Source organism: Cyprinus carpio, chromosome B15, assembly GCF_018340385.1.
Source record: "Cyprinus carpio isolate SPL01 chromosome B15, ASM1834038v1, whole genome shotgun sequence".
NCBI lineage: Eukaryota > Metazoa > Chordata > Actinopteri > Cypriniformes > Cyprinidae > Cyprinus > Cyprinus carpio.
Genome location: NC_056611.1, coordinates 28,157,075 through 28,181,656, shown reverse-complemented (window position 1 = coordinate 28,181,656; position 24,582 = coordinate 28,157,075). Strand labels below are relative to the sequence as shown.

The 24,582-nt window shown below is 33.8% G+C and overlaps 2 protein-coding genes across 4 annotated transcripts in view; both read right to left on the bottom strand.

Moving 5' to 3' along the window:
• The window catches only part of epha4l (eph receptor A4, like), a 37,235-nt gene extending 24,927 nt beyond the window's left edge, over window positions 1-12,308 (bottom strand). The window contains exons 1-4 of one of the 3 annotated variants that reach the window (XM_042740186.1): window positions 12,065-12,308; window positions 11,147-11,214; window positions 6,657-7,320; window positions 3,500-3,768 (exon numbers count right to left, since the gene is read on the bottom strand). In XM_042740186.1, coding sequence (XP_042596120.1) covers window positions 3,569-3,768; window positions 6,657-7,320; window positions 11,147-11,214; window positions 12,065-12,278 — 1,146 coding nt within the window. In that variant the 5' untranslated portion in view covers window positions 12,279-12,308 and the 3' untranslated portion in view covers window positions 3,500-3,568. Of the gene's footprint in view, window positions 1-3,499; window positions 3,769-6,656; window positions 7,321-11,146; window positions 11,215-12,064 lie in introns of those variants that run through there. The other 2 variants (XM_042740185.1, XM_042740184.1) reach the window with 2 other exon arrangements.
• Window positions 12,309-17,335: 5,027 nt separating this feature from the next.
• Window positions 17,336-19,943, bottom strand: LOC109107769. The gene is made up of 3 exons (XM_019120977.2): window positions 19,859-19,943; window positions 18,280-18,392; window positions 17,336-18,108 (listed from the first exon to the last, which is right to left on the bottom strand). The coding sequence occupies exons 1-3, from the start codon at window positions 19,859-19,861 to the stop codon at window positions 17,514-17,516; spliced, it is 711 nt and encodes a 236-aa protein (XP_018976522.2). The 5' UTR covers window positions 19,862-19,943; the 3' UTR covers window positions 17,336-17,513.
• Window positions 19,944-24,582: the final 4,639 nt, after the last annotated feature.

The following is a 24,582-nucleotide window of genomic DNA, read 5'->3' as shown; positions in this document are numbered from 1 at the left end:
CATGGGATGAGTTCACTGATTTGATACTGTGACTTACAGGGTCAGGGTGAAAAAATAAGTGTGTGTATTTTTAGTTCATTAATCTAAACCACCGGAAATGTGGGACGTCAGACTGTCTGGAGCTGCAACACCTTCCATTGTGCATGTGTGTGTGTATTATGGGAAATTGGTGAACAGCAGGGGATTAGATATGTTTCCATTGGTTTGTTGGGAAAACAAATGCACACACATATGGTACAAACACGTACACATGAACATAATGATGTTGTGGCGGTGCAACATGATAAATACGGCAGCACTAACAAGACAAACTCTCTTATTTTGACCTTTAACCTTTGCTACTTTCACTTGACCTTTAGAAATCAGTCACAGACACATGATGGGTTTTCTCAATCAATATTTCTGTGTGTGTGTGTGTGTGTGTGTGTGTGTGTGTGTGTGTGTGTGTGTGTGTGTTTTCTTTGTGGTTGCCCTCAAAGGTAAAAATGATTCATAAATACATTAAAATGTTTCAGTAATGCACGTGCATTAGAGCTGGGCATTGAATTGGAAAGTTTGATTCGTTTGAGTGAATCAGTTCAAAAGTGTTCATTTCAATAAACTATTTCAAATTCGATATCAATTACTTTTATGCTTCACACCTTAAAAATACTAACCAAAGTTATATATAATTGTGTGTGCATGCATATGTATGTTTGTGCATATATACATATACACCAACACACACATTCAAATATATATGTGCAATATCCATGCTCTTATTACATACTGAAAACTACAAATAGTAAGATCTAATCTAATAACGACTGACTATTTTTTATATAATATTTGTGAGTACTACCATGCTTATTAAGAGTATTACATTGGTACTCTTCCAGTTTCAAATGGTCTTAAAAGAAGAGCGAGGGAGTTCATTAGAAACACACTCACTGTATTGAAGTTTCAGAACGCATTCATTTTTTACACCTCTTTACATCCATCATTCCATCACAAAACTGAGTAAAGACCACCTACACACCTCCTACAGTCTGACGAGCTTAAGATTTCAACTCAAAACCTCGCAATCACAGTCCATTGTTACAGGAGATCGACGGAAACAGAGGGGGAGAAAGAGACAGCGTCTGTCATCACATCAAAGGGATGTTTAAAGAGAACGTGAAGTCACTGATGAGGAAAAGAAATCAAAGACCACCTAAAAACCTCTCTCTTTCTCTAGACATCAGCTCCTTTTCATTCTCTCGTCTTTTCCTGTCTGAGAGGAGGGCGCTGACCTTCCCTGTGTGCTGACAAATCTGTTTTTCTCTGCGATCACCTCCTTTATTCTCGCTGTCTTTCTGTCTTTTGTTGTTCCCCCTTACTCTTACCGCACGTCTATCTCTCTCTCTGTCTTTTTTAACCCCCTCTTGACGGAAAATAAAAGACGAATTCAAAGGCAGAAGGAAAGTGAGCGCTCGAGAGAAAACAATAGAGAAGTTACAATGAGTTTGGACTAAAAAGTTTCAAGCTTCAAAGAAGGTGTGATGCCATAGAAGAACCATTTTTGGTTCCACAAAGAACCATTCAGTCAAAGGTTCTTTAAAGAACCATCTCTTTCTTAACTTTTCATAATCTGAATAACCTTCTTTCACCACAAAGAACCTTTTGTGAAAAAGAAAGGTTCTTCAGATGTTAGCGGTTCTTTATGGAACCATTTCGACAGAAAGGTTCTTCTATGAAGTCGTGAAGCGCCTTTATATTTAAAAGTGTATTAATATTGAATAGAACAAAAGATGCAAAATACATTAGTCATATGAGCTACTTTAAAACTAATATACTATAATACTATTATAGAATGTTTATAAATAAATAAATAGATTAAGATTAGTGAGTATGTGTGTATATAGAGTATATATATATATATATAGAGAGAGAGAGAGAGAGAGTATATCATTTTATAATAATTTTATTACAAATTTGTATTAATTTATTATAATTTTATATAACATTTTTAAAGAATTTTCTGAGTTATCAGATTACAAGAAATTTGAAGGGAATATTTATATGAATTTGAAGAGAAATGTTTGACTTAAAACTTGTATCTCTCACCTTTATTGGTGTATTGGTGCCTTTTGGTGCAGGAGATTGTCGACAGAAAATACATGCCCTAAGTGTGAATTAATTATTCACCGCCAGGTTTAAATACGGGATCTTAGGAAAAATGCATAGATCTACTGCATGACTTTTAAACACTTGAAATACACATTTCATATGGATGCATTTATGCTGCTTTTTTGTCCTTTAAATTGTTTAGAAATGTGAAACTTGCTAAATATTTCCTATTTTGAGAAACAATAGGATGAGTTGGTGATTTGTGTGTGAACTGTCCCTTTAAGATGGCTGAATCAGCGCTGAATTTGACTGAAACGAGAGAGAGGGAAATTCAGGTCAGCCGAGGCCACACGTCTCCTGTCCTTCCCTTATAAGACTTCCAGAGAGTCCATTAAGTCTGGTTAATATAAGGGACTGTCAGCGAGCTGCAACATTATATCAATGTTACGGCGGTGCCGTCCCTCGCGCTTCTGTCACGCTCCTTTTAGAGAGGGGAGAGCCGGCGTTGAGAGAGACAGTCGGAGATAAAGAACTGAGGGAACAGAACACCATCCAGACCAGAAACAGCTCTCAACACCTCCGTAATGATGTTCGACTCGCACACACAGGACTCTTTCTGCCTGCGCTTCCTCTGCGCAGGAACCGGGCTGGTCGTCCCGAGCTCTTCAGGCTGAGGTTTAAACTCTGATCTGTTCCTTTTATCCTGCTGTGTGTTTAAACCATTCAGGCGTGTCGGAGAAAACGAGGCCACAAAAAGCTGGAACACGCAACACTGTTCAACACAGACTTCCCCTTCAGCTCAAATAAAAGGCATGAGGAGAAAAAAGCAGGAAAGTGATGAAGAAAAGGTGAGGGAGATTGATTCCTTCCTCTCCTGTCCTTTCCTTTATTACACACAGGACATTTTATGGCTCGGAGATTGCTTATTCGTAACTCAGGAGATGAGATCAAACAAATGTAAAAGGATACAAAAGACAATAGCTAAATTTAATTATGTTATAATACTATTATGGTACTTTTAAAATAAAACAAAATAATATTTATTTAAAAAAAATATATATATTTAAAATTAAATAAAATCTCAGTTTGCTCTTTATAGTTTCGTTTTGAGAAACAACTGATATATTAAAGAGATCAAATTTGCAGGCCATCTGTACATCTCTGAGCCAAAAATACTGCATAATGTATCTTTAAAAAATATATTTTATTTTATTATTATTTATCCTTGCAACTTAGGACCATTTAAAAATCTAATATGCAGTCTGCTTTTAAAAAACTCTAAAGGAGGCATATGAGATTAATCAGTAGAAATAAGAAAAAATCTCAATTAGTTCTCCATTTAATATTATTTCTGTTCAGAAAACACAAGATTGTAAAGATCTGTCTATCCTGTGGGTGATCATGCAACAGGCGACTCTAAACCACACAGAACAAACAGCAGCGTCCCCCATCGGGCCCATATAGAGAGCAGGAGCCGCGATCACGGCCCCTGTGTCTCCATGGCATCCTGTGGAAGCCCAGCTGTCAAGAGTTTTGATGTCTTAATAAATTTCTCCTCTCCAGCTGTCAGCCAAGCGTCAGAGATGGATGAAAGAGTCAGTGACCTTTGACCTGCCCCGGACCTCTTCTTCAGCTCCCACCGGTGAACCCCCAAAACTCTCACAGAGCCCAGAGTCTCGACTGCAACGACAGATTCCTTTCAGCACAGCGTCAGCTCAACAATAGCATCGGCTGCATCTCACAGATACTTTCACATGCAACTCCTCAGAAGAAATAAGTAATGCATTACTTTCTTTCCACACTATATCTACCAAGGTAACTTTTCAATGAAATACCATGCATTGATTTTGTATTTATTGTATTTAGCAACATATTTCCTCATAAAATAGTCAAGTAGACAGAAATCACAAGCTCTCTAGTTAGACATGGCTATATAATGTGCAAAAATTCTTGTGTTTCAACATTTGTTTGGGTTAATTTTTAATTAAACAAAATAAAACTTTACACTAGAAAACAAAAACTTTGTCCACTGTGAAACAAAAAAACTATAATTAAACTATAGAATTAAATACAAACAAGTCAAGCAATGCATTTCTGTTTTGAAAAAAGATAGACAGAGAGATAGATAGATAGATAGATAGATAGATAGATAGATAGATAGATAGATAGATAGATAGATAGATAGATAGATAGATAGACAGAGAGATAGATAGATAGATAGACAGATAGATAGATAGATACATAGATAGATAGATAGATAGATAGATAGATAGGTAGAAAGATAGATAGATAGATAGATAGATAGATAGACAGATAGATAGATAGATAGATAAATAGATAGATAGAAACAGACAGATAGATAGATAGATAGATAGATAGATAGATAGATAGATAGATAGATAGATAGATAGATAGATAGATAGATAGATAGGCAGAGAGATAGATAGATAGATAGGCAGAGATAGATAGATAGGCAGAGAGATAGATAGATAGATAGGCAGATAGATAGATAGACAGATAGACAGAGAGATAGATAGGCAGAGAGATAGATAGATAGATAGGCAGAGAGATAGATAGATAGATAGATAGATAGATAGATAGATAAAAAAATAGATAGATAGATAGATAGATAGATAGATAGATAGATAGATAGATAGATAGATAGATAGATAGATAGATAGATAGATAGATAGATAGATAAATAGATAGATAGATAGATAGATAGATAGACAGACAGATAGACAGGCAGATACAATTATTTATTTTAATATTTATAGTGTACATATAATAATATAACTTTAAATTAAAATAAATATATAAAATATATACATAATTTATATTTTATATGAAAATATAACATTTATTATATAAATGTAAAAGTATATTTTATATTTAAGTAACATTTACAATATTATATAAATATTTTTAATAATATTATATTTATTTAAAAATAAAAATGGAAATATAACATTTATTATATAAATGTAAAAGTATATTTTATATTTAAGTAACATTTACAATATTTTTAATAATATTATATTTAAAAATAAAAATAAAAATAAAATAAATCAAATTTAATTATATATTATTTTCATACACAAACACACACACACACACACACACACACATATATATATATATATATATATATATAAAATGATCTAACATATATGTGTGCATGTATGTCTGTTCAAATGCTCAAAATGTCATGAAAATGTCTCTATGCAAAGTGTTAAAAAAAGAACGTCCACAAAGTGTTGCTATTCATAGTTTTCAATTTTCTGAATAATTAATGCAGACTCAAATACCATCAATATTCATGAAGTCTCCGCTAATAATCTGTCTGTAACATAATTCCCCTTCAGAAACTCACAGAAAATTCTACACACATAAGGAAACCTGAAACAGCCCCAGATGACTGCACTTGAGTCCTGAGCGAGAACGTAACCTTTGATCCGTGACCTCTCGGGGCAAAGGTCAAGAGTGGTGCAGGCTTTCCCTCATCTTCGCTATGGAAACCACGCAAAGTGTTTGCAGTGCGTCTTTGCGGCTCTTCTACAAATAGCAGCACATGTCTAGAAGCCATTAAGCACAAGAGAAGTCCGACTTTTTCTTTTCTCTGTCAACACTTCTGTGTGATGTGTATTTATTATTGTCACAGGCTCTTATTTGGCTTGATCTACGGCAGAATGAAATGTCAGTTTTAAAGATAATTACATTTTTTTCTCCTCCAACGGATCCATTCATCACACTCACGGCCCTCTGCCATTTTTAGACTCTTGATAACATGCCTCGACTCATTCCATCTCTCTCTCTCGCGATCGCTCTCTTTCTCTCTCACACACATCCACAGTGAGTCACATCCTATTATGTGGCATGAAGTCGCCAAAAATCTGTTAATTACAAAGTCCAGAGCCCAACTAGTATGATTATAATGAAGTTATTTTTTTTATCTCAAAATTTTGCAATTGCGAGTTTACATCTTGCAGTTCAGACTTTTGCGATTTATAAAGTTAGAATTGTGAGCTATAAACTTGCAAATGAAAGAAAACATCAGAATTGTGAGCCGACTTCTTTTTTCCACAGAACTTGACTTTATGACTCGCAGTTGTAAGTTTGTTTTTCGCAATTGCAAGAAAAATGTTAGAACTGAAGGATACAAATTAGCAATTTTGTCATTATTCACAATTCACAATTTTGTCATTACTGACACATTTATTTTTGTAAATTAAGTGTAGCCAAACAATGACATTAACTTTTCATAATTGTATCTTTACTGGTGTTGCAACTGCAATTTTGCAATTCTTGTCCAATTTATACCCCAAATGCAAGTTTTAGCTAAACTAACTGGTAAAGGTGACGACAAGAAATAATACATTGCGAATATCGATGCTTTGGTCTTTAAGAGTTAAAAAAGACTTGAAGGTTAAAAACAGAGACAGTGACAACTTCCTGTGGGTGTGACAAATTCGATTTCAAATTCCAACTCATGAAATGCAGACAAATGTGTCTAAAATGTGGCTAGGATCACTTGTGCTAGTTTCGGTGTAACATTAGAAGTGTCTTACCCTGACATTGCTCATTCCGTTCCTCGTATCCAGGATTGCACAGGCAATTCCCAATGGGCACCAGCCACTCTCCATCTGCACCGCAGTACATTTTGGGAACCTCCTGCTCCTCCGACTGATTCACGCAGGAGCCGCGCACCTCCACCAGTGACGACATGTCCGCTCCGGTTACCGTGTCAGGAAACTGTGCTAGGTTCCTCACGGCTAATGGACACTTCTTGTAAAACACGTGAACGGAAACCAGCGCGATGCAGGCTCCTACGTCCTGGAAGGCCAGATAAAACCCTGCACGGCTCAGAACGCCGACGTCCCGAATCTCAGTGTTCAGCTTCATGATCCGATCACCAATATCCACCTGCGTGAAGCTCTCGTCCGCCGCCACCGTGTCGATCTTGGTAAAGCGGCTCTCGTGAGTGTAGCGCTCGTTATCGGAGTCGGACTCGAGGTAGTAGAGGTTGAACGTCTCTTTGCAGGTGCCGATGACGCCGGGCAGGCTGTTACAGTCACGCAGGGTGAATTTAATCTCGATGTAGATGCGCTGGGCCGCGCCGCGCCGGATCCAGTGAGTCCTGAGCCAGTTGTTCTGATTGGGCTCCATCACGTTACACACCTGGTATGTTCTGATGGGGCTGTTCTTCTCGTCCATGATGCTCACCTCTTCCCACTGCACCAGACAGCACAAACACAATGTTAGAAATGAGGAAAATCTAGACCGTCTCAAGGTCAAATTTAAATCTTTTTAAAATGCAAAAAAAAAAATATATATATATGAATTATGATCATTTTTCTGACTAAAATTATGTACATTCTGTGGTAAACTTCACAAGTTTATTCTGTTAAAATATGTATCTGGCCAATAATCTTGCTTTTTGAAAACCATGTTACCTAAACATGCAAGTGAGAGTTTTTTTTCCCTCCAAATCTGCATTTCTCTTTCCTAACTATCTATCAGTTATTTTTTAGACATGTCTTGTAATGTATGATAATTGTGTGATAATTGTGTATCCATTGATATGGCTGTGTACGATTCACAAACAAATGACTCTTTCTTTACTGAACAGGTTCTTTTTAGTGAATCAGAAACTTCGCAGGAGTTAATGAACAACTGACTCAAATTAATTTTAATCAGATCACTCACAAAGTTATGACTTTATATTTGTTTATTTATTATTGTTAAATAGCATAAATAAAATGTGCCAAATGATCATGACAATAATTTAATTTCACCTGTGAGTTTTTAACATAACTTTGACTTTAAGCATTGTATGCTGTGGCATCATATGTCCTATAATAGATAACATTTTGTGCAAGAATAGTATTGAAATTTTTTGTTTTTTGTGCTTATTTGTTTGATTATCCATGCATCACAGTTCAGTATTAGTCAATCAGTTATGACAGAACTCCCAATGAAAATGTAAATAATCAGATTCGGCTGATTCAGATGATGTGAAAACAGTAATCGGCTGGAAAAATCTTCATCAGAGCATCTCTATTAAAAACTGATGACAGCATAAAGCATGAGGCTCATAAGACCCCCCCAAAAAACAGAAAACAACCGATCATTCAACTAAACAAACATGAGGTCATCCAGAGTGAAAACAGAACTGAACCTTGGGAATCTGTAGAGTAAATGTAGATCTAAAACATAACATCTGTTTCCCGCTTACAGGCTTGAGAATACGTTTGCCTGAACTAACCTCAGAAAATCACCATTACTCTTCTTCTACTAGCCTCAGATACAATAACAACTCTAAACAGCCATTAATGTTTCACAGCCTACAACACTTCTCGACGTCTGCTAAACCAGCATTACAGCGTCTGATTGGACTCGCTGAGTTTTCATCATCTAATCAGCACTAATGACTTGTACTAAAGCAAATGACCACCATATAAACACGTGCAAATTTAACTGCTGATATCCAAGAGTCTAAACGGGAAATATCACGTATTTACTTACACTAACAGTCAAAAGTTTGGAATAATTCAGATTAAAATAAAAATAAAAATAAAAATTGTTGTTGTTTTTTTTGCATTTATTTGAGCAAAAATGCATTAAAATTAGCAATTTTGTGAAATATTATTAAAAATTTAAAAGAACTGTTTTCTATGTGAATATATTTTAAAATGTAATTCATTTCTGTGATGCAGAGCTGAATTTTCAGCATCACTTTTCAGTGTCACATGATCTTTCAGGAATATGATTCACTTCTTTTAAATTGAAATAATATCTGGCAGTATTACACTTTTACTTTATTTTTGTTCAAATAAATGTAACCTTGTTGAGCATGAGACTGAAATGCATAAAAAATCGTAAATTATTCCAAACTTTTGACCGATAATGCATGTGCATTAACAATTTGCCCTTTGACCTTTAACTACATTTATTCATTTAGCAGACGCTTTTATTAATTTTATTAAATAATAAGTTGTATATTAATAAGTTATTAATCTGCAATTTTTAGAAAGCAAAAAAAAAAAAAAAAAAATCTGTTGAAAAACTATTGTGTGTAAAAACAGCAGCCACGATCCTATTAAGATCATGTCTTGAATAATCTCCAGGAATTATTTACCGTGCGCTAAAACTAATTGAGCACTTGTGAGATAATAAGACTGACAGCAATCTGGAGTCCGTCAGGGAGCGTGATTGTCTCCGTTCGGCTCGTCCCTTCATCTGTGTAACTACGGAGGCCCAGAGGAGCAGCACAGAGATAAGAACCTGGAGCTGCTGATAGTGGGACGAGAGGAGAAAGGAGCTAATTGGCCGTATTAAAGCCTGAATATCCGCCCACGGTCCGTGCCAAAGGCCTGTCCATCACGGAGAAGATCACAGAGGGAGAGGAACTCAGGAGCTCAATGAGACTTGGATCGATGCGAAAGGAAGCCGAGCTGCTCCGGAATGAAAGGGAATTCTGTGTATTTTATTGAATCTCTGATGTGCTAATTTAGATGCACCTGATCTGAAGATGTTAAACGGCTAATTGGTGATGAGGGGCTCCGAACAGTGCAGAAGCATACATTACCGTACAGAACCCGCTGACCCCCTCGATCTAAAATCTCACACACACACACACACTCAAACAGACCTTTTCTCTGCCTCCGTGTTGCCAAGACTCTCCCCCCTACCTCTTTTGAGAGAAAAGGGATAGAGTTTCCTAACAAAGGGCATTTCTGTCTCCCTCAACTATTTAGGAAATCTGACACCCGTCGCTGTAACCTAGCTTTCCAAATTTACATCCCAGAGAAGTGGAGAGGGCAGGCTGATCTCACTTGTATTCGCAGGTATTCATATGTGACATGAACATTTTTGGATGCTGAATCAAACAATATCAACACGCTGACAGCGTCTAAAATGTAAATGCTTTTATATAAGAGATGTAAACAACCTTGAGGCTCTCTGAAGACTGGAACCAAAACTGTGAGGGAACAATGAGGAAAATAAAGGTTCTTAAATTTTTATTCTATAGGGATGAAAAATAAAAAGATGGTGATGCTATAGAAGAACCATTTTGGGTTCCTCCCAAGGGATGAAAAATAAAAAGGTAACTGCATGTTTTTATCTTACAATTCATTTTTTTTACTCTCAATTCTGAGAAAAAACTCAAAAATCTGAATTTTTTCCTCACAATTCTGAGGAAAGACTCCCACACTTTTTTTGTTCACTGCAACTTCTCATAATTCTGACTTTTTTCTTGCAATTGCAAGTTTATTTCTCACAATTCCAACTTTTCCTCTTCAGAAAGTTTGTATCTTTCAATTCTGAGATTAATCTCAAAATTATGATTTTTATCTTCTGAAATCTTAGAAATGTGAGAGGGAAGTCTGAATTGTGAACTATAAACTCAGAATTGAGAAGAAAAATCTGAATTGTAAGATAAAAAGTCACAATTACCATTTATATTTTTATCCTGTGGCAGAAAGTCCATGCTTTTTATTTAATACTTCTTTAAAAAAAAGTGTGAAATAAAAAAAAAAAAAATCAGAACAAGAACTTTTGTGCAATGAAAACGTTTGATGTCAATAAAGGACCTTGATTTTTAAAAGTGTACCACCAAAGTTTAATACTTAAAGACAATTCCTGGCACTTCTCAGTATATAAAAGTCTAAAAAGACAATATTAATGACAAAATTATTTATAAATTAAAACCATAAAATACTAAAAAAAATAAAAAAACCTGCACAAAATCAAAAAATAAATTAAAGGAACATCAAAGCAGAACAGAATGAAACTGTTACAATGTAGAATTAGTTAAATTTACATCTGCGTTAAATTAATGTGATGGTGTTAAACATCTTTAAATCCTCTCATTTATTTGAAATGCAATGCAATTAACCTACGAATGTAATATTATATCGACCTCAGTTGATTTGTAAACATTTGTACATCCTTCAAGGCTTTAGGTTTTAGATGCTTTTAGATCTAAACGTTTGAAATGGTGCTCGAACTATACGTATGAATACTAATGAGGTGAAGTTGGAGAAGAGGGACTCACCCCTCCTTCCGTCGGGCTGGCGACCCATGCCAGATCTCCCTGCACTGATCTGGAATCCAGCAGCGTGACTGAAGGAGAAAAACACAGAGACTTGAGAAGGAGATCACCAGAGCCTGTGCTTCTTACCCACAGTGACAAAACTGATGCTATGATGAAGCTGGAAGCCATGAATCTCTGATACATAATGACAACAGCTGCAAAAGCCGCTGAAAAGTGACAGACAAGTGCACAGAGGTTTGACCAAGCACTGAACTTAGCAGACAATTATGGCTGATAATTACTACAAATAATAAATTGCAAAGTATTTTATCAAAAGATAAAGAAAGGCGTGTTGTTGTTTTCTTAAAAAATAGCCAAACACTGCTTTACAGTAACGACTGCTTTAAAAAAAAAAAAGCCCTCCAGTCTTCACAAGAAAACTTATTCTGACCATAAGGCCAGCAAATCATCTTCAAGTTAATTATAAAGTCATATACAGCCTGTATTATGATGTTTGACATCATATGTAGGCTATTATTTATATATCCAGATAACAAATTATTACTAGACTATTGCCATTCTTTTGCTAAAAAACGCCCTAATCACTTTAAAGTTAATGCTAAAGATTTAAAACATTATAAAAACTAAATAGAGGAAGGATACATAGAATAATGGATAATTATATATCGAAAATGTTAAATGTGAATAATGCATATGAGGCATATCTCTAGTATGTATAGTATGTAAGTTAGTTTTTTACTGCCCCGCTGTTTGCATACATAAATAGTGTGCAGTTTATTTATATTTCCAGACATCAGTTGCAACAAAAACTTCTAATGTTACAAAAAAGCCGTAGTGATAAATAATGTAGTAAAAGTGATAAATAGGTTTGCGGGAACTGGCGCCCTAAACTTTTCCTCTTTATTCAACCCCTCTCACCTTCATTCGCCGGAAGATTCCTCGGAGCGGACAGACCTGCACAAATCCCCAGGAAGAGCGAGGCGAGCGCGTAAATAATCCCGGCCATGAGCGCCATTCGTCCCGTTACTCTCTCTCTGTTATTCCTGTTTATTCCTCGTGCAGCTCCGCGCGACTGATCTGCACCGCGCACGAGACGCGCACTCCGCGAGCTCTGCTGGAGGGGGCGTGGCATTCTCTTGTGACGTAGCTGTCAATCAAAAAGAGATCAGCGATTGCTTATTTAAATTATATATTGATTAAAATTGTCATTAGTACATTAGTAGTAATGATAAATATATTAAATATAATTTGAATATTCATTTTAAACGTTTTAATTGTTGTTTAAATATATTAAATATTTTTAATAATTTGTTTAAACGTGATAATCTTATAATATTCTAAAGAAAAATACGATAAATATTTTACTTGTGTTATTACTACTACTATTATTATTATTATTATTATTATTATTATTATTATTCTGCAAATTAATATATATACACATTTTGTTTTGTTTAAAATATTTAAAAAGTATTCAAAATAGTATATTGTTTAAAATTTCTCAAATATACTATGTACTATTTAATTTTTATTTATTTATTTATTTTGATACTTTTAAACATTAATTAAAATGACTACATGTTTAAAATGACGAATAAAATGTTATAATAGTCATAAAGGATAAAGTAAATAACATGAACAAAATAAACAAAAAAAAACGAAGAATAAAATTATATCAATTAAAATGTAATTTTTTTAAAAGACATAATTAAAATGTATTATTATTATTAATAGTAGTAGTAGTAATAGTAGTAGTAGTAGTAGTAGTGGTTGTGGTATATGGAGTGATCTTGTATCGCCATCTAGCGTTCATTTCACGACACAACTGGCAAAATTAACAGCATAGTGTCTTTCCCATGTTCTTCAGGGTAATATACGGGCCCCGGGGAGCCTGTGTGGATGAGCACCAGCTGTACCTGTTTTACAAGAACATTAATGTTTTTCTACGTATTCAATTCAATGTGTTACTTGCGGTTTGTTTGTAATTGTTTTTGAAACTTACTAGCAAAAAAATTGTTCCAACACCATTTTTAGTGAATATCACCAAAATGGACAACATGAAGCATTTTAAAGTGTGAATGAAGCTTTTGTGTTTGTAGGTAATTTTAATTGTAATGTATTATTTTAAATAACATTGGTTTAATAATGTGTATATATTTTTATTTTATTAGAAGTGAATATAATTTTATAGTTATATTTATAGTAATATTTAAAAATTGTAATAATAATAATAATGTTATTAAAATTAATTATTATAAAAAAATGAATTATTATTTTTTAATTTTATTATTATTATTATTGTTATTATTATTATTATGTGAAGCAGTTCCACCCAGTGAATATATTTTATATATTCACTTATGTATTTATATCATCTAAATCTGCACTAGCATTTAATAATCATGCCACATGCAGCAAGGTATAAAACAATGGAAGGATATCAATATAGAAAAAGACATAGCCACATAGCAATGTTTGAATAGCATGTGTTCGAAAGAGATAATACCTGAACCACAAATGATGCTCAATAAAATGTATCTTTATTTGCTCCAGCAGTAAGAAGACACACTATCATTCGTTTACTTTAACAATAACTGTCATCTATCAAGCATGCAATATAAAAATGTATGCTTTTTATAGATGATTATTTGACAATTTTAATGTTGCATTTAAAAAAAAAAATCCTCAGCTAAATAAAACTATATCTGTGTTAGGAAAGCAGCTGTCAAGCATTACTCTAATTTCAGGAGATCACATTTAGCTTTGTTTCTTTCACACAGATAATATGGCAAATCACGTGCAATTTCCTTTAATCTATTTTTCACATCCGCCTTTTTATCATGTTCCCAAATTTTTTTGAATGCAAAGGCTTTAATTCCCATATATTTTTGTAACTGTACAAGACTGTCTTTAACGCTGTATGGCCCATCTGCTAGGCAGGTTTTCAGACAGGGTGAGTTTACAGTGAAAAATCCCACACACTTATCTTTAACCTTCAAGATCGTATCCAAATCTTTTTTTAGGCGAAACTCTGAATGTTCCACTCCATTTGGCTTTGCAGCAATAAGGTCATCGCTCACGTAAACCTCATTGCGCTGAAGTTTTTCTTTCACTTTAGTTAGCAACTCCTTGCTTGGATAGTCAGAACCTTCAAGACATTTGTCCTTCTCGACTCTGAATGCGACAGCATATTGTCCCGTGTTACCCAACCTGAAAATTACAAAGCAGTGGGAATTTAATATTTTGTAAGAGTTTATTTCTCAAATTCTAAAACAAATATTAAATGAAGAATATGTATTATATGTAATAAAATAAAATGATAAAATAGTTTAATGTTAAAATTATTGCATGATGGTGTAATTATAAAGGACAACAAATTTAATAAAGGGCAAAAAAAAAAATAGCAGAACAATCTGTTGTACTATTGTTAGTTTTTCTTAATATATTTCTTAATTTCTTATAATTTTTTATACTTTTTATATATTTATTATATTTGTTCATTCATTTCATGATTTTAATGTGTATGTGCAGTTTTTTTTTTTTTTTTTTTTGTAAATTCTACTTATATGTTCAATCAAAACAACATACCAATTCTCGAAGTTGTTTACAATACTCATGAGAGTTTTGGGGTCCACAGTCTCACCGACTGCACAAATGCAAAAATAAAGCAGGCAGATCAGGAGGATCCTCTGTGGTACAGCAAAAACCTGAAGAAAACACACACAAATACAAACTTATAATATATACAAAAAATATGTGCACAATAAAGCACAGAATTTTAACGTAGCATTCTATCTATTAAAAATAAAATATTCTTTTAAGTCTTATTGTGTGTACACATTTTAAGAGCTTTTATTTCCCAACATGAGCAATAGTGAAGGTGCTTTAGTTCCAGCCTCCACTAGCAATGATATTAAGTAATAGAAATATAACTTACCATTTTATCTGTTGCCCAAAATAAGACGGTTCAGAGATGCTGTGTGAGTCTGTAAAGAAGCAGGAGTGGTGAGAAAGAGGAAGTAGATGGTGTTTATTCTGACACTCACCCAGCTCTCTCCTTCAAACATCATGACAAAAACACACTTGACTTCTTTGTGAATGTTGTTGGACTTCCTGTAAACTGTCAATAAGAAACACAACCCATAGATCCCTGCAAGAACTCCTAAGACTCTCATGGGTTCCTCCAGTAACCTCAACATACAGTATACAAAGAAAGGCCCTTGAAATACTGACAAATATAGTACACAGTAATAACATATATATTTGAGGCACACTAAAAGGTTCTCCAAAATGTTCTACTAGGAAATGAACCTAAATTGTGCATCGAGTATCTTTTCATTTTTACAGCTGAGAGTGTTCGCTCAAAACAATAAAATCTGGCAAATAATGTCAAAGCTGTAAGAAATACACACCAAAGTAACAATCCCTTTCCCATTTGTTTTATTTATTTTGAATATTAATTTATTTTAATTAAATGGCAATAACACATGATGCTGACTATAATTAATGAAATATGATTTAAAATATTGCTGTGGGTCTTGTGCAAACTGCATTTCCAAAACCTTTCTGGGTCACACTTTATTTTAAGGTCCAACTATGGCTATTAACAAACCAATGAACTATGACTTTTGCCTCAGTAAACTCCTAATTTGTTACTTATTAATAGTTAGTAAGGTAGTTGTAAAGTTTAGGTATTGGGTCGGATTAGGGAAATAGAATATGGTCATGGTTAAGCAATTAGTTAATAGTGAGAATATACTAAAGTGTTACCCATTTCTGTTATTTTCTGTTTTACAGTTTGGTGCAAGGCCTTGTGGTCTGTTTTTTTTGTTTGTTTGTTTTGTTTTACAGTTGGTTTGGTTGTAAATGATCTGGCAGTTTTCGTGTCTATGTGTGTGTGTGTGTGTGTGTGTGTGTGTGTGTGTGTGTGTGTGTGTGTGTGTGTGTGTGTGTGTGTGCGCGCACGCGTGTGCATGTGTGTGTGTCAGTCATTGCATTATATAATCTCCACATATTCACGCTACTGTATTTACAGACAGATGCATTAAAATTCACCCTCAAGGCACCAATTATCAGCATGATCTATTTGGCCTTGTGCAATTGTGATTAATATTTCAATGTGTTGCCGCGCCTTGCCACGCCAAGCTTTTTGTATGTGAATGACCTTGTGTGAGGCCATAGGGTGAGACGCACTGCAAGTATTCAGTCACATTTATTTACTATGTCAAAATAGTGAAAAAAAATATTTATTTATTTATTTGGTAGAATTTGTCTTTGTTGAATAATAATCCACACAGAAACAGATAAAATTATATAAATAGTATAAAAAAAATAGAACTAGTAAATTACAAGTATGAGGTTAAGTTCACTTCTTGCAGTATAAAAACTACTGAACTTGTAGTTTACTTCATGAACTAAAATTATTCTATTCTAGTTTTTAACTAGTGAACAATCAGTATATATAAGTTGACTTGAGGTAGTTGCAGTGCAAATGATAAATGTTATTGTAAAATGGTTGTGTACTCAGAGTTTTCTACTGTTACACTTAAAGTGTACTTAAAAGCATACTTTTAGAAACTAAAAAGTGGGCCAATTTAGTGCCAAGTAGAGTTGAAATTGTACATTTACAAGTATACTACTAGTACATTTATATACTTACTACATAAAGTATGCTTAAAATATACTTAATTAATCAAACTTGAAGTATACCTATTTTTTGAGAAACCATCATAACATCATGAAGAGAACTACTCTATTTATGTTGGCGATTAATACAATTATATTTTTGAGTGTGAACTAATCACTGGATTATCAGGTTTGTAGCACCACATCTTTGAAAAACTTTGTTTTGTCACAAGAGTTTTGTTTAAAGCACTTAATTTCAAGTACATTTATCTATAAGAATTTATTTCTATGTCTGCAAAGTCAAATGTTTGATTATTGCTATAAGTCAAATGTATATAACTAATATAAAAAAAAAAACATTTATACAAAATAATATTACATTCTACAGAGAATAAATGATTGAAATCACTTAATAGGCACTGAACGGGTGTTCAAGAATAATACTTCAAAGAAGTGTGTTTGGAGAGTAAGTAATTAATTTCATAATCCAATATATGCTGGGCAAAAAGAGTTTTATGAAACTTATGAGCTGAAGTGATTCAATAACATTCCAGCACTTGATCATTGAAGTAAGGTAAAGCTAGTTTATTTATAACATGTTAGCACATTTCACTCAATGGTAATTCAAATAGCTAAATAAAAAGGATTAAACTGTAATCATAAAAGATGCATAAGAAATAAAAATTTGCTAAAAGAAACGTATTAAAAATGAATAAGAACATGCAGTGGCATAAGCATTTTCCTAAACTTTCTTTTCAGGGAGACAGAAAGCAATCACATCCTCATTGTTTCTTTCCACACAATTCTGACATTCCATCACATTTGTTCTCGTACACCGATAAAGAGGCACTTGCTCATGAATTTTTAGGAGATCTTTAGCCATATCCTTCCTCCACGCGTCCTTCTGCCAGATCTTATTAAAGACAAAAACATTCATTGCCTCTTTTCTGATATTTTTCCAGTTTGAAAGGCCTTCCAAAATATTTTCTTGACCCTCAATGCACCTCGTCACACAAGGTGAGTTGTGCGAATAGAAAACTACACAGCTTTTCTCATCTGTCTCTGCTAGAAGTTTATCCATGGGAGAATTACTGAGTGGATAGAGCAGAACGTGTTCAGCATGTTCCTTTGGTTTTTGAGTTGGCCGTGCAGCAATGATATTTTTTGATGATGTGCAGAGTACACATTTGTCTCCTTTATTGAGAAGATTTCTCACATTTTCTGCATCCTTTTTGCTGAACACAGTCTGGATATCAGATTGTTCTTCTGTACACTGAGCCTTTGGAACAGTAATCGCCATTACATACTGAACATCAGGGTGGCTGGTTGGCTGGACACTGGAAGACATTCAATAGCATATGATTATCACAATTTTCAAGAAGTGTTTTTACCATGTTCCTTTTACCTTTTTATATTAATCAACTCAACAATTTTTACATGCATTTGAATTTAAAACTAAATATGTTTATTTTAATTCAGTTGACTATCAACTGTATAAACTAACTTACTGGTCATCAAAATACTGGATCATTTTAGCAAGGGCAGCAGGGTTCACTTCACCCTGAATGCTTTGAACACACAGATGAAGCAGGCAGAGGATGATGGGACCCCTCAGTGATGCCTGAAGGGAAAACATTATTCATTTCATCACAAAATGGATGGTCTGAAACAGCTATAAACCACCAAGAGCAACAGCCAATACTAAATAATACAGTACATTTCCATTGTTTTCATCAAACCCTATCATGCCTTCAGAACACTCTAAAAATATACTTAATAACAGACTTTTGTGTTTAGAGAAAAAAAGGTCATATGGCTTTAGAAAAACACCAAGGTGATTAAATAATGACATAGTAATACATTTTGGTTTTTGAGTGAAATATCCCTTTTAAAAAACAACCTATGAGACAAATACAAGTTCCACCTCCCCACAGTGCCTAGTGTGAATATCTTGCTGGAAATGCCAGTATGTGTACACTATAAAAAAAAAAAAAAAAAAAATTTATGAAACCATTAATAATATTGTCACCAAGTGTAAACAAATGAGCATTTAAATCACAAATTATCAAAAAAAAAAAAAAAAAAAAAAAACATCTGGTGATACTGGCAGATTTTTCTGAAAACAAAAGCTGTATAAATTACTACACTCTAAACAAAAAATGGTGCTAAATAGAACTAAAAGTGGTTTATTGGCTTCAATAATTTAAATCACAGGGGAACCACTTTAAGTGTTTATAGCACCTATCTTTTAAGGTGCTATCCACCTTATTTTTCAATGCGGAAGTAAGCCGTTTTCTGTGAATGTGCGAGATTTCCGGTTCATTAGTTGCTGTAGTGAAATAACGAGAAGAATAACAAAGTGCAGTAAACAGTCCTGTATAAACGACTGTTTGCACTAAAAAACAGTTTGTTCATTATTAAGATAATACAATAGTATCAGGTATCAGGCCCTGTCCACACGAACACGAGTATTGCAAAACAAGCTGTTTTGTACAGCTAAATAGTTGGAAGCAGATGACACTGAGGAAATACACTGTATTTTAATGTCATTAACTAGTTTTTCCCAACTAAACTAAGAGACTAAGATCATTGAAAGAACTATACAGGGGCTTAACAGGTTCTTTGTATGGCAGTGGTGCTACAGTATATATCACCATAACCACCCCAAAGAACTCCTGAAGAACAACATTTTTTTGTGTGTGTTGGCTACTTTTCCTTTATTCCTTTTTTCTTTCCTTGAAAGAAAAAAAGGCAGCATATGAAAGCCTCCATTTGAGCATTGAAGTGTATCTTCAAAACACTCTGCAGCTAAATAGCACACCAGTTAAAACTTTAACTCAAATTTGAGACCTACAGTTCTAAACATTTGTCTATCACTTCTTTATCTGAACCTGGGTCTCCACAAAGGATATAAAATTCATGTTTACAGTGGTACAGGATCACCAGTCTTCTGTAGTTCCTTACATAGATTTTCTTTTATCTTTTGTATAGATATTTGAGTAAACCTGGTATGCCTGAAATTATATGGTATAATATTGTAAAAAGAGAGTAAAATGAAAATTTCAGTCAACAAATGATGCAACTTACCATGATGACTGTCCTAGATTTTAGAGAAAATGCAGTGAACTGAGCTCCTCAAAGATGAAGTGTGAAATCTGCTCTGGTGTGAGAGTAGTGAACTGGAGAAGCAAACGTCACATTTATTCTGCTCTTGTGTCAAATCTCATGCAAAAAAAGAGATAGATAAACTACTTGTCTTCAGCAGGGGAAGATCTATCAATATCCCTTTGTTAACATGTTTGATATTTTGCAAATAATGTGGACCTTTCTTCAGGGGAACTCAGTTTCAGGGTTTCAGGGATTCACAGGGATTCCTGTTAAATTATTGTTTTTTTTTTAAATCATTGTACTAGTAAAAAAAGAAATATACTAAAATGTATATGAAATGTATTTATAGTATACTTAGTATGAAATAAATATATTTAAATATATCTTAAGTTGAACTTAAGTACTAGTTCCACACAATTAAAGTACATTAAGTACAAAATTAGTTGTTCCAGTTTAGTAGACTTGAAATATACCAGTTTAGTATACTAAAAGTACATTTTAAGACTGAAAAGTTGCATTTTAAGACTGATATTATATAAAGATTATACAACCCTCATCAATAATGATATTAAAACACATTTTAGGCTTAATAATAAGAAATATGCATTGTGCACAAGTAGTTCTCCAAATAAAGTTTAATTATAATTTTTATATCAGTGATCTATCCGTGAATATGTTAATACAGATTTGAACTATATTTAGTATGAAATAAAAGCATTTTTAATACATTGCTTTTTTTACTAGGGTGTTTACACAATGGAAAATCTATTCACATGCTCTCTCTTCTGCTATATATTTTCAATAACTGCATAGCAACGGTGCAATTACTTGTCTAAAATGAGTCTTTGTTTGTAATGAGGATTACGTTTTAAGCTATGAAACTTGCTGGATTTTTTAATGGTACAAAGACCTTATATGCCAAAAGATCAAGGCAAATTTGATTTCTCATGTCATGACCCCTTTCATTTCATTCCGATGTGACTCTTGTTTCAAAGAGCTCTGTTTCCAAAAAGATGGAGCATAGGAGGATGACAGTGTTTAACAGAGAGTGGTTGACTGTAAATCAGCCTGCCTGCATGTAAATTTGATTTAACAGACTCTCCTCAGATAGGAAAATGCATTTAACTAAATAAATAGTATATGTAAATGTCATTTTGCATTGAACCATCTAATGTGAGTGTGTCCTATTTGAGGAGAGCTAGATAAATCTTGCATGACTATCTGAATTGCTTTTAACCGCTCATATTATTGCTCTCTGGCTGTCATCTCTTCTGAATAGTGCGTTTGGAAATGAGTGTTTGGGAAAGACTAAATAACCTTTTATTAACATATACTTGTGCATTAAGCAACAAACCGCATGCAACAGGTTTCACTTCAGGTGGACTATTGTGAGTATATCATTTCTCTGAGAATTATTTGTTATGACCAAACTGATAACTCTTTAAGATTCTGTTATAGAAGATATAGAAAAGAATCATGCTAGATCCACATATAGTAAATTGACAGCAGTGATTGGCTTATTATAAGACTGAAATATAAGACATTATTCACTGTAAATCTCTCATATTAATAAGCATGTTACAGTAAATGCAAAAGTAGTAAAAGCATGTTATGTTTTACAACAATTATGACAGAAAGTTTATTTTTGGTTGAACTATTTCTTAAAAACCTTGATCCTGACTTTGGATTACTTGCAGGACTGATAAAAAGAACTGTTCAAGTAAATATTGTCATAACTATAAAAAATAATTAGATGTACGCCATTCATTTATTTAGTGTGATCACTCGTGACTTTTAGACAATAATACAGTTAATCTACAGCCATATCAAATTATTGCATTTAACATACTTTCATTTGCATTTGCAGCACAGAAATGACATCTTAAATGCTTTTGTTTTGCTGATCTGTTCTCATTGTTCAAAGGTGCACAATAATTTGTGAAAAAGTTTGTAATTCACAAGGCTTCACTTAATACTTTATATACTTACCTGCTTCAAGGGTTGTGTATTTGCATTTATGCGTAAATTATTCTGAAATTAAACCACCATACAACAATTGCTGAGCAAATATTTATTTTTCATTATGCAGTAAGCTAGTATATATCAGTATTAAGAGACAGCTGCCATCTAAATACAGTATAAGCACAATGACTTTCAAAAAGTTTATAAATATTTTACCCTCTCTCTTTTCTTCCTTTCTGCATCCTGTAACACTAGTAAAACTTAAGACACTACCATCATCAGAATTACCTGCATTTCAGTTTCTTAAAGCACAGTAATTAGCTAAGTGTTTGAGAACTTGACCATTATACTTGATGGGGACAGGAGTGTGAAGTCTCATTCCCTGACAAGCTTGTTCATCCATGGTGCATGTTGACATTCATTTGTTATAGGCATAACAGTTTTATTCACAATAAAAGAGACACACACACATTTTATTCACTCTAAAATTGAAACTCAAACACACTCAGAGTTGTTATAATTGACATCAGTGTTGTATGTCTGGTTTTTTCTTGCAGTAGTCAGTAGTTAACTCTACAGCAGACTGTTTTTATCTGTTTTTTTATCACGTTTGCAGAACATGAACCCCTGCATATGCCCCATTCACAATAAACCATTATACTTAAGGCCTCCTTATAGCCACCGTTTTTGACCTTTTTTATGAAACACATCAGTGTGTGTTTATATGCATTAATCTAATGAATCTAATCTAATCTAATCTAATCTAATGAAATTTCATATTGAAAAATAAATCCAAACACAAAGTTTGCCAAGCATTAGTATTTTATTTGTAGCGAGAAGCAAGATTATTTTTAAAATGTATGTTACAAGTTAATCTAATTAAACTGAATTTCAAAATAAGTTCTTCAGAAGATGTTAATTCAGTGTCACATAGGAAATAAATTTACTGCATAATTTTTAGTTCTGATTTTGAGGCAGACATTGTTAATCTATGGGACTGTTTCCTTCTCCTCTACAAGCATAGCACTGAGTCTCATTTACACAGTGGAAGAGAGGAACGAGCCACAATCTGCTTGAATTCAGTCTGAAGATCTTTTTTGTGTGTGTGTGTCATACTTCCAGAAATTCTTGAAGACAAAAGCTTTAATTCCATCATGTTTTTTCCAATTCTCCAGGGCCTTTATGATGCTGTGATTGCCTGTTGCATTCAGACATGTGTTAACACAGGGAGAATCAAATGTGTAGAAAACAGAGCAGCCATTTTTACTTTTATTCAAAAGTTTGGTCATTGGCAAGTTGTCAGCAGGATTCAGCAGCAAAGACTCTTAATGGCTTTTGTATCTCTTCTTTTTTCTAGTTCCCGCAGCGATGAGTTCTGCACCTTGGTAAAGTGCGTTTGTTTCATCAGTAATAGCATTTTTCACATTCTCTGCATTCTCTTGAGTCAGGAAGTTGTTCTGTGCAGGATTGAAGTTCTGTTGACAGTAATGCTTTTGCATGTTGATGGCTACAGCATACTGACGAGGATGTCCATCTTTATTATCAACTCTCTTATAGCTATAAACAGCATTAAATATGAATTGTTTAAGGTGACGAATGATTAATGTTTTATTGATGATTAGTTAACCAATGGCTTCTCATCCCTCTGCTTTTTCTTAGCTGATTTAACTTAAACCTTCAATGTAAACCTTTATAGTTAACCTGAATTTTTTAACTTTTAATAGACACTGAAGATCTGCTCACAGAACTTTATAACAGGGGTGAGAGTATTGATGTCCACAGTGTTGTTTTCAACACTTTCTGTCCAACCAGGAAGCAGAAAAACCAGCAGGAGTCCACTCAGAAACACAGTGAGCTTCTAAAATCACAAAACAAACACACACACACACACACACACACACACACACACACACACACACACACACAGAAAAGCTAAATAAATCATGTGCATAGTTCATTCCAACTCATCAAAATTCCTCCAAGCTCCTTGACGACAAAAAACAAAACAAAAAACTGACTCTCACCAACACCAATTCTTTTAAAGTCTTAATTGTGACTGACCGTGTTTATAGTTTCAAATCTGTAAGTCCAGAGATGCTACGTGAGTCTCCACAGAAGGAAGAGTAGGATATGTCGTATATGAGATATGAAATGAGTGAGGAGGAAGTGGATGGTATTTATTCTGAGTCTGGACCAGCCCTCTTCTTAAAAGATAGACTTTAAGGTCTCCATCACAGATCCGGGTGATTAAGGGCTTGAAGTTGGCCAAAATGTTATTGTTCGTAAAGAAATAAAGTTTTCTTTTGTTTCTTTTGTTTGCCGAGTGAGTGTTGCACTTTTCTTCTTAAATTAATCTAAGATAATGTCATTGGCATTTTGTGTTTGTATGGCTCTTAGAAATAATCCATTTTAATGTATAAGAAAAAAAAAAACATTATTTGGTTTTAATAACTCATCTAATAATCTAATAATAAATCTTTCTTAAAGGGGACCCTTTATGCCCTTTTATTGTATTGTTATGCCCCTTTTTAAAATGTAATCTAAGTCTCAGGTGTCCCCAGAATGTAAAGTTTCAGCTCAAAATATCCCACAGATTCTTTTTTATTCCATGTTTTAAATCAGGAGTGGGGAACGCTGATCCTGGAGGGCCACTGCCCTGCAGAGTTTAGCTCCAACCCTAATCAAACACACCTGAACAAGCTAATCAAGGTCTTCAGTATACCTTCATTCGCTGGATAATT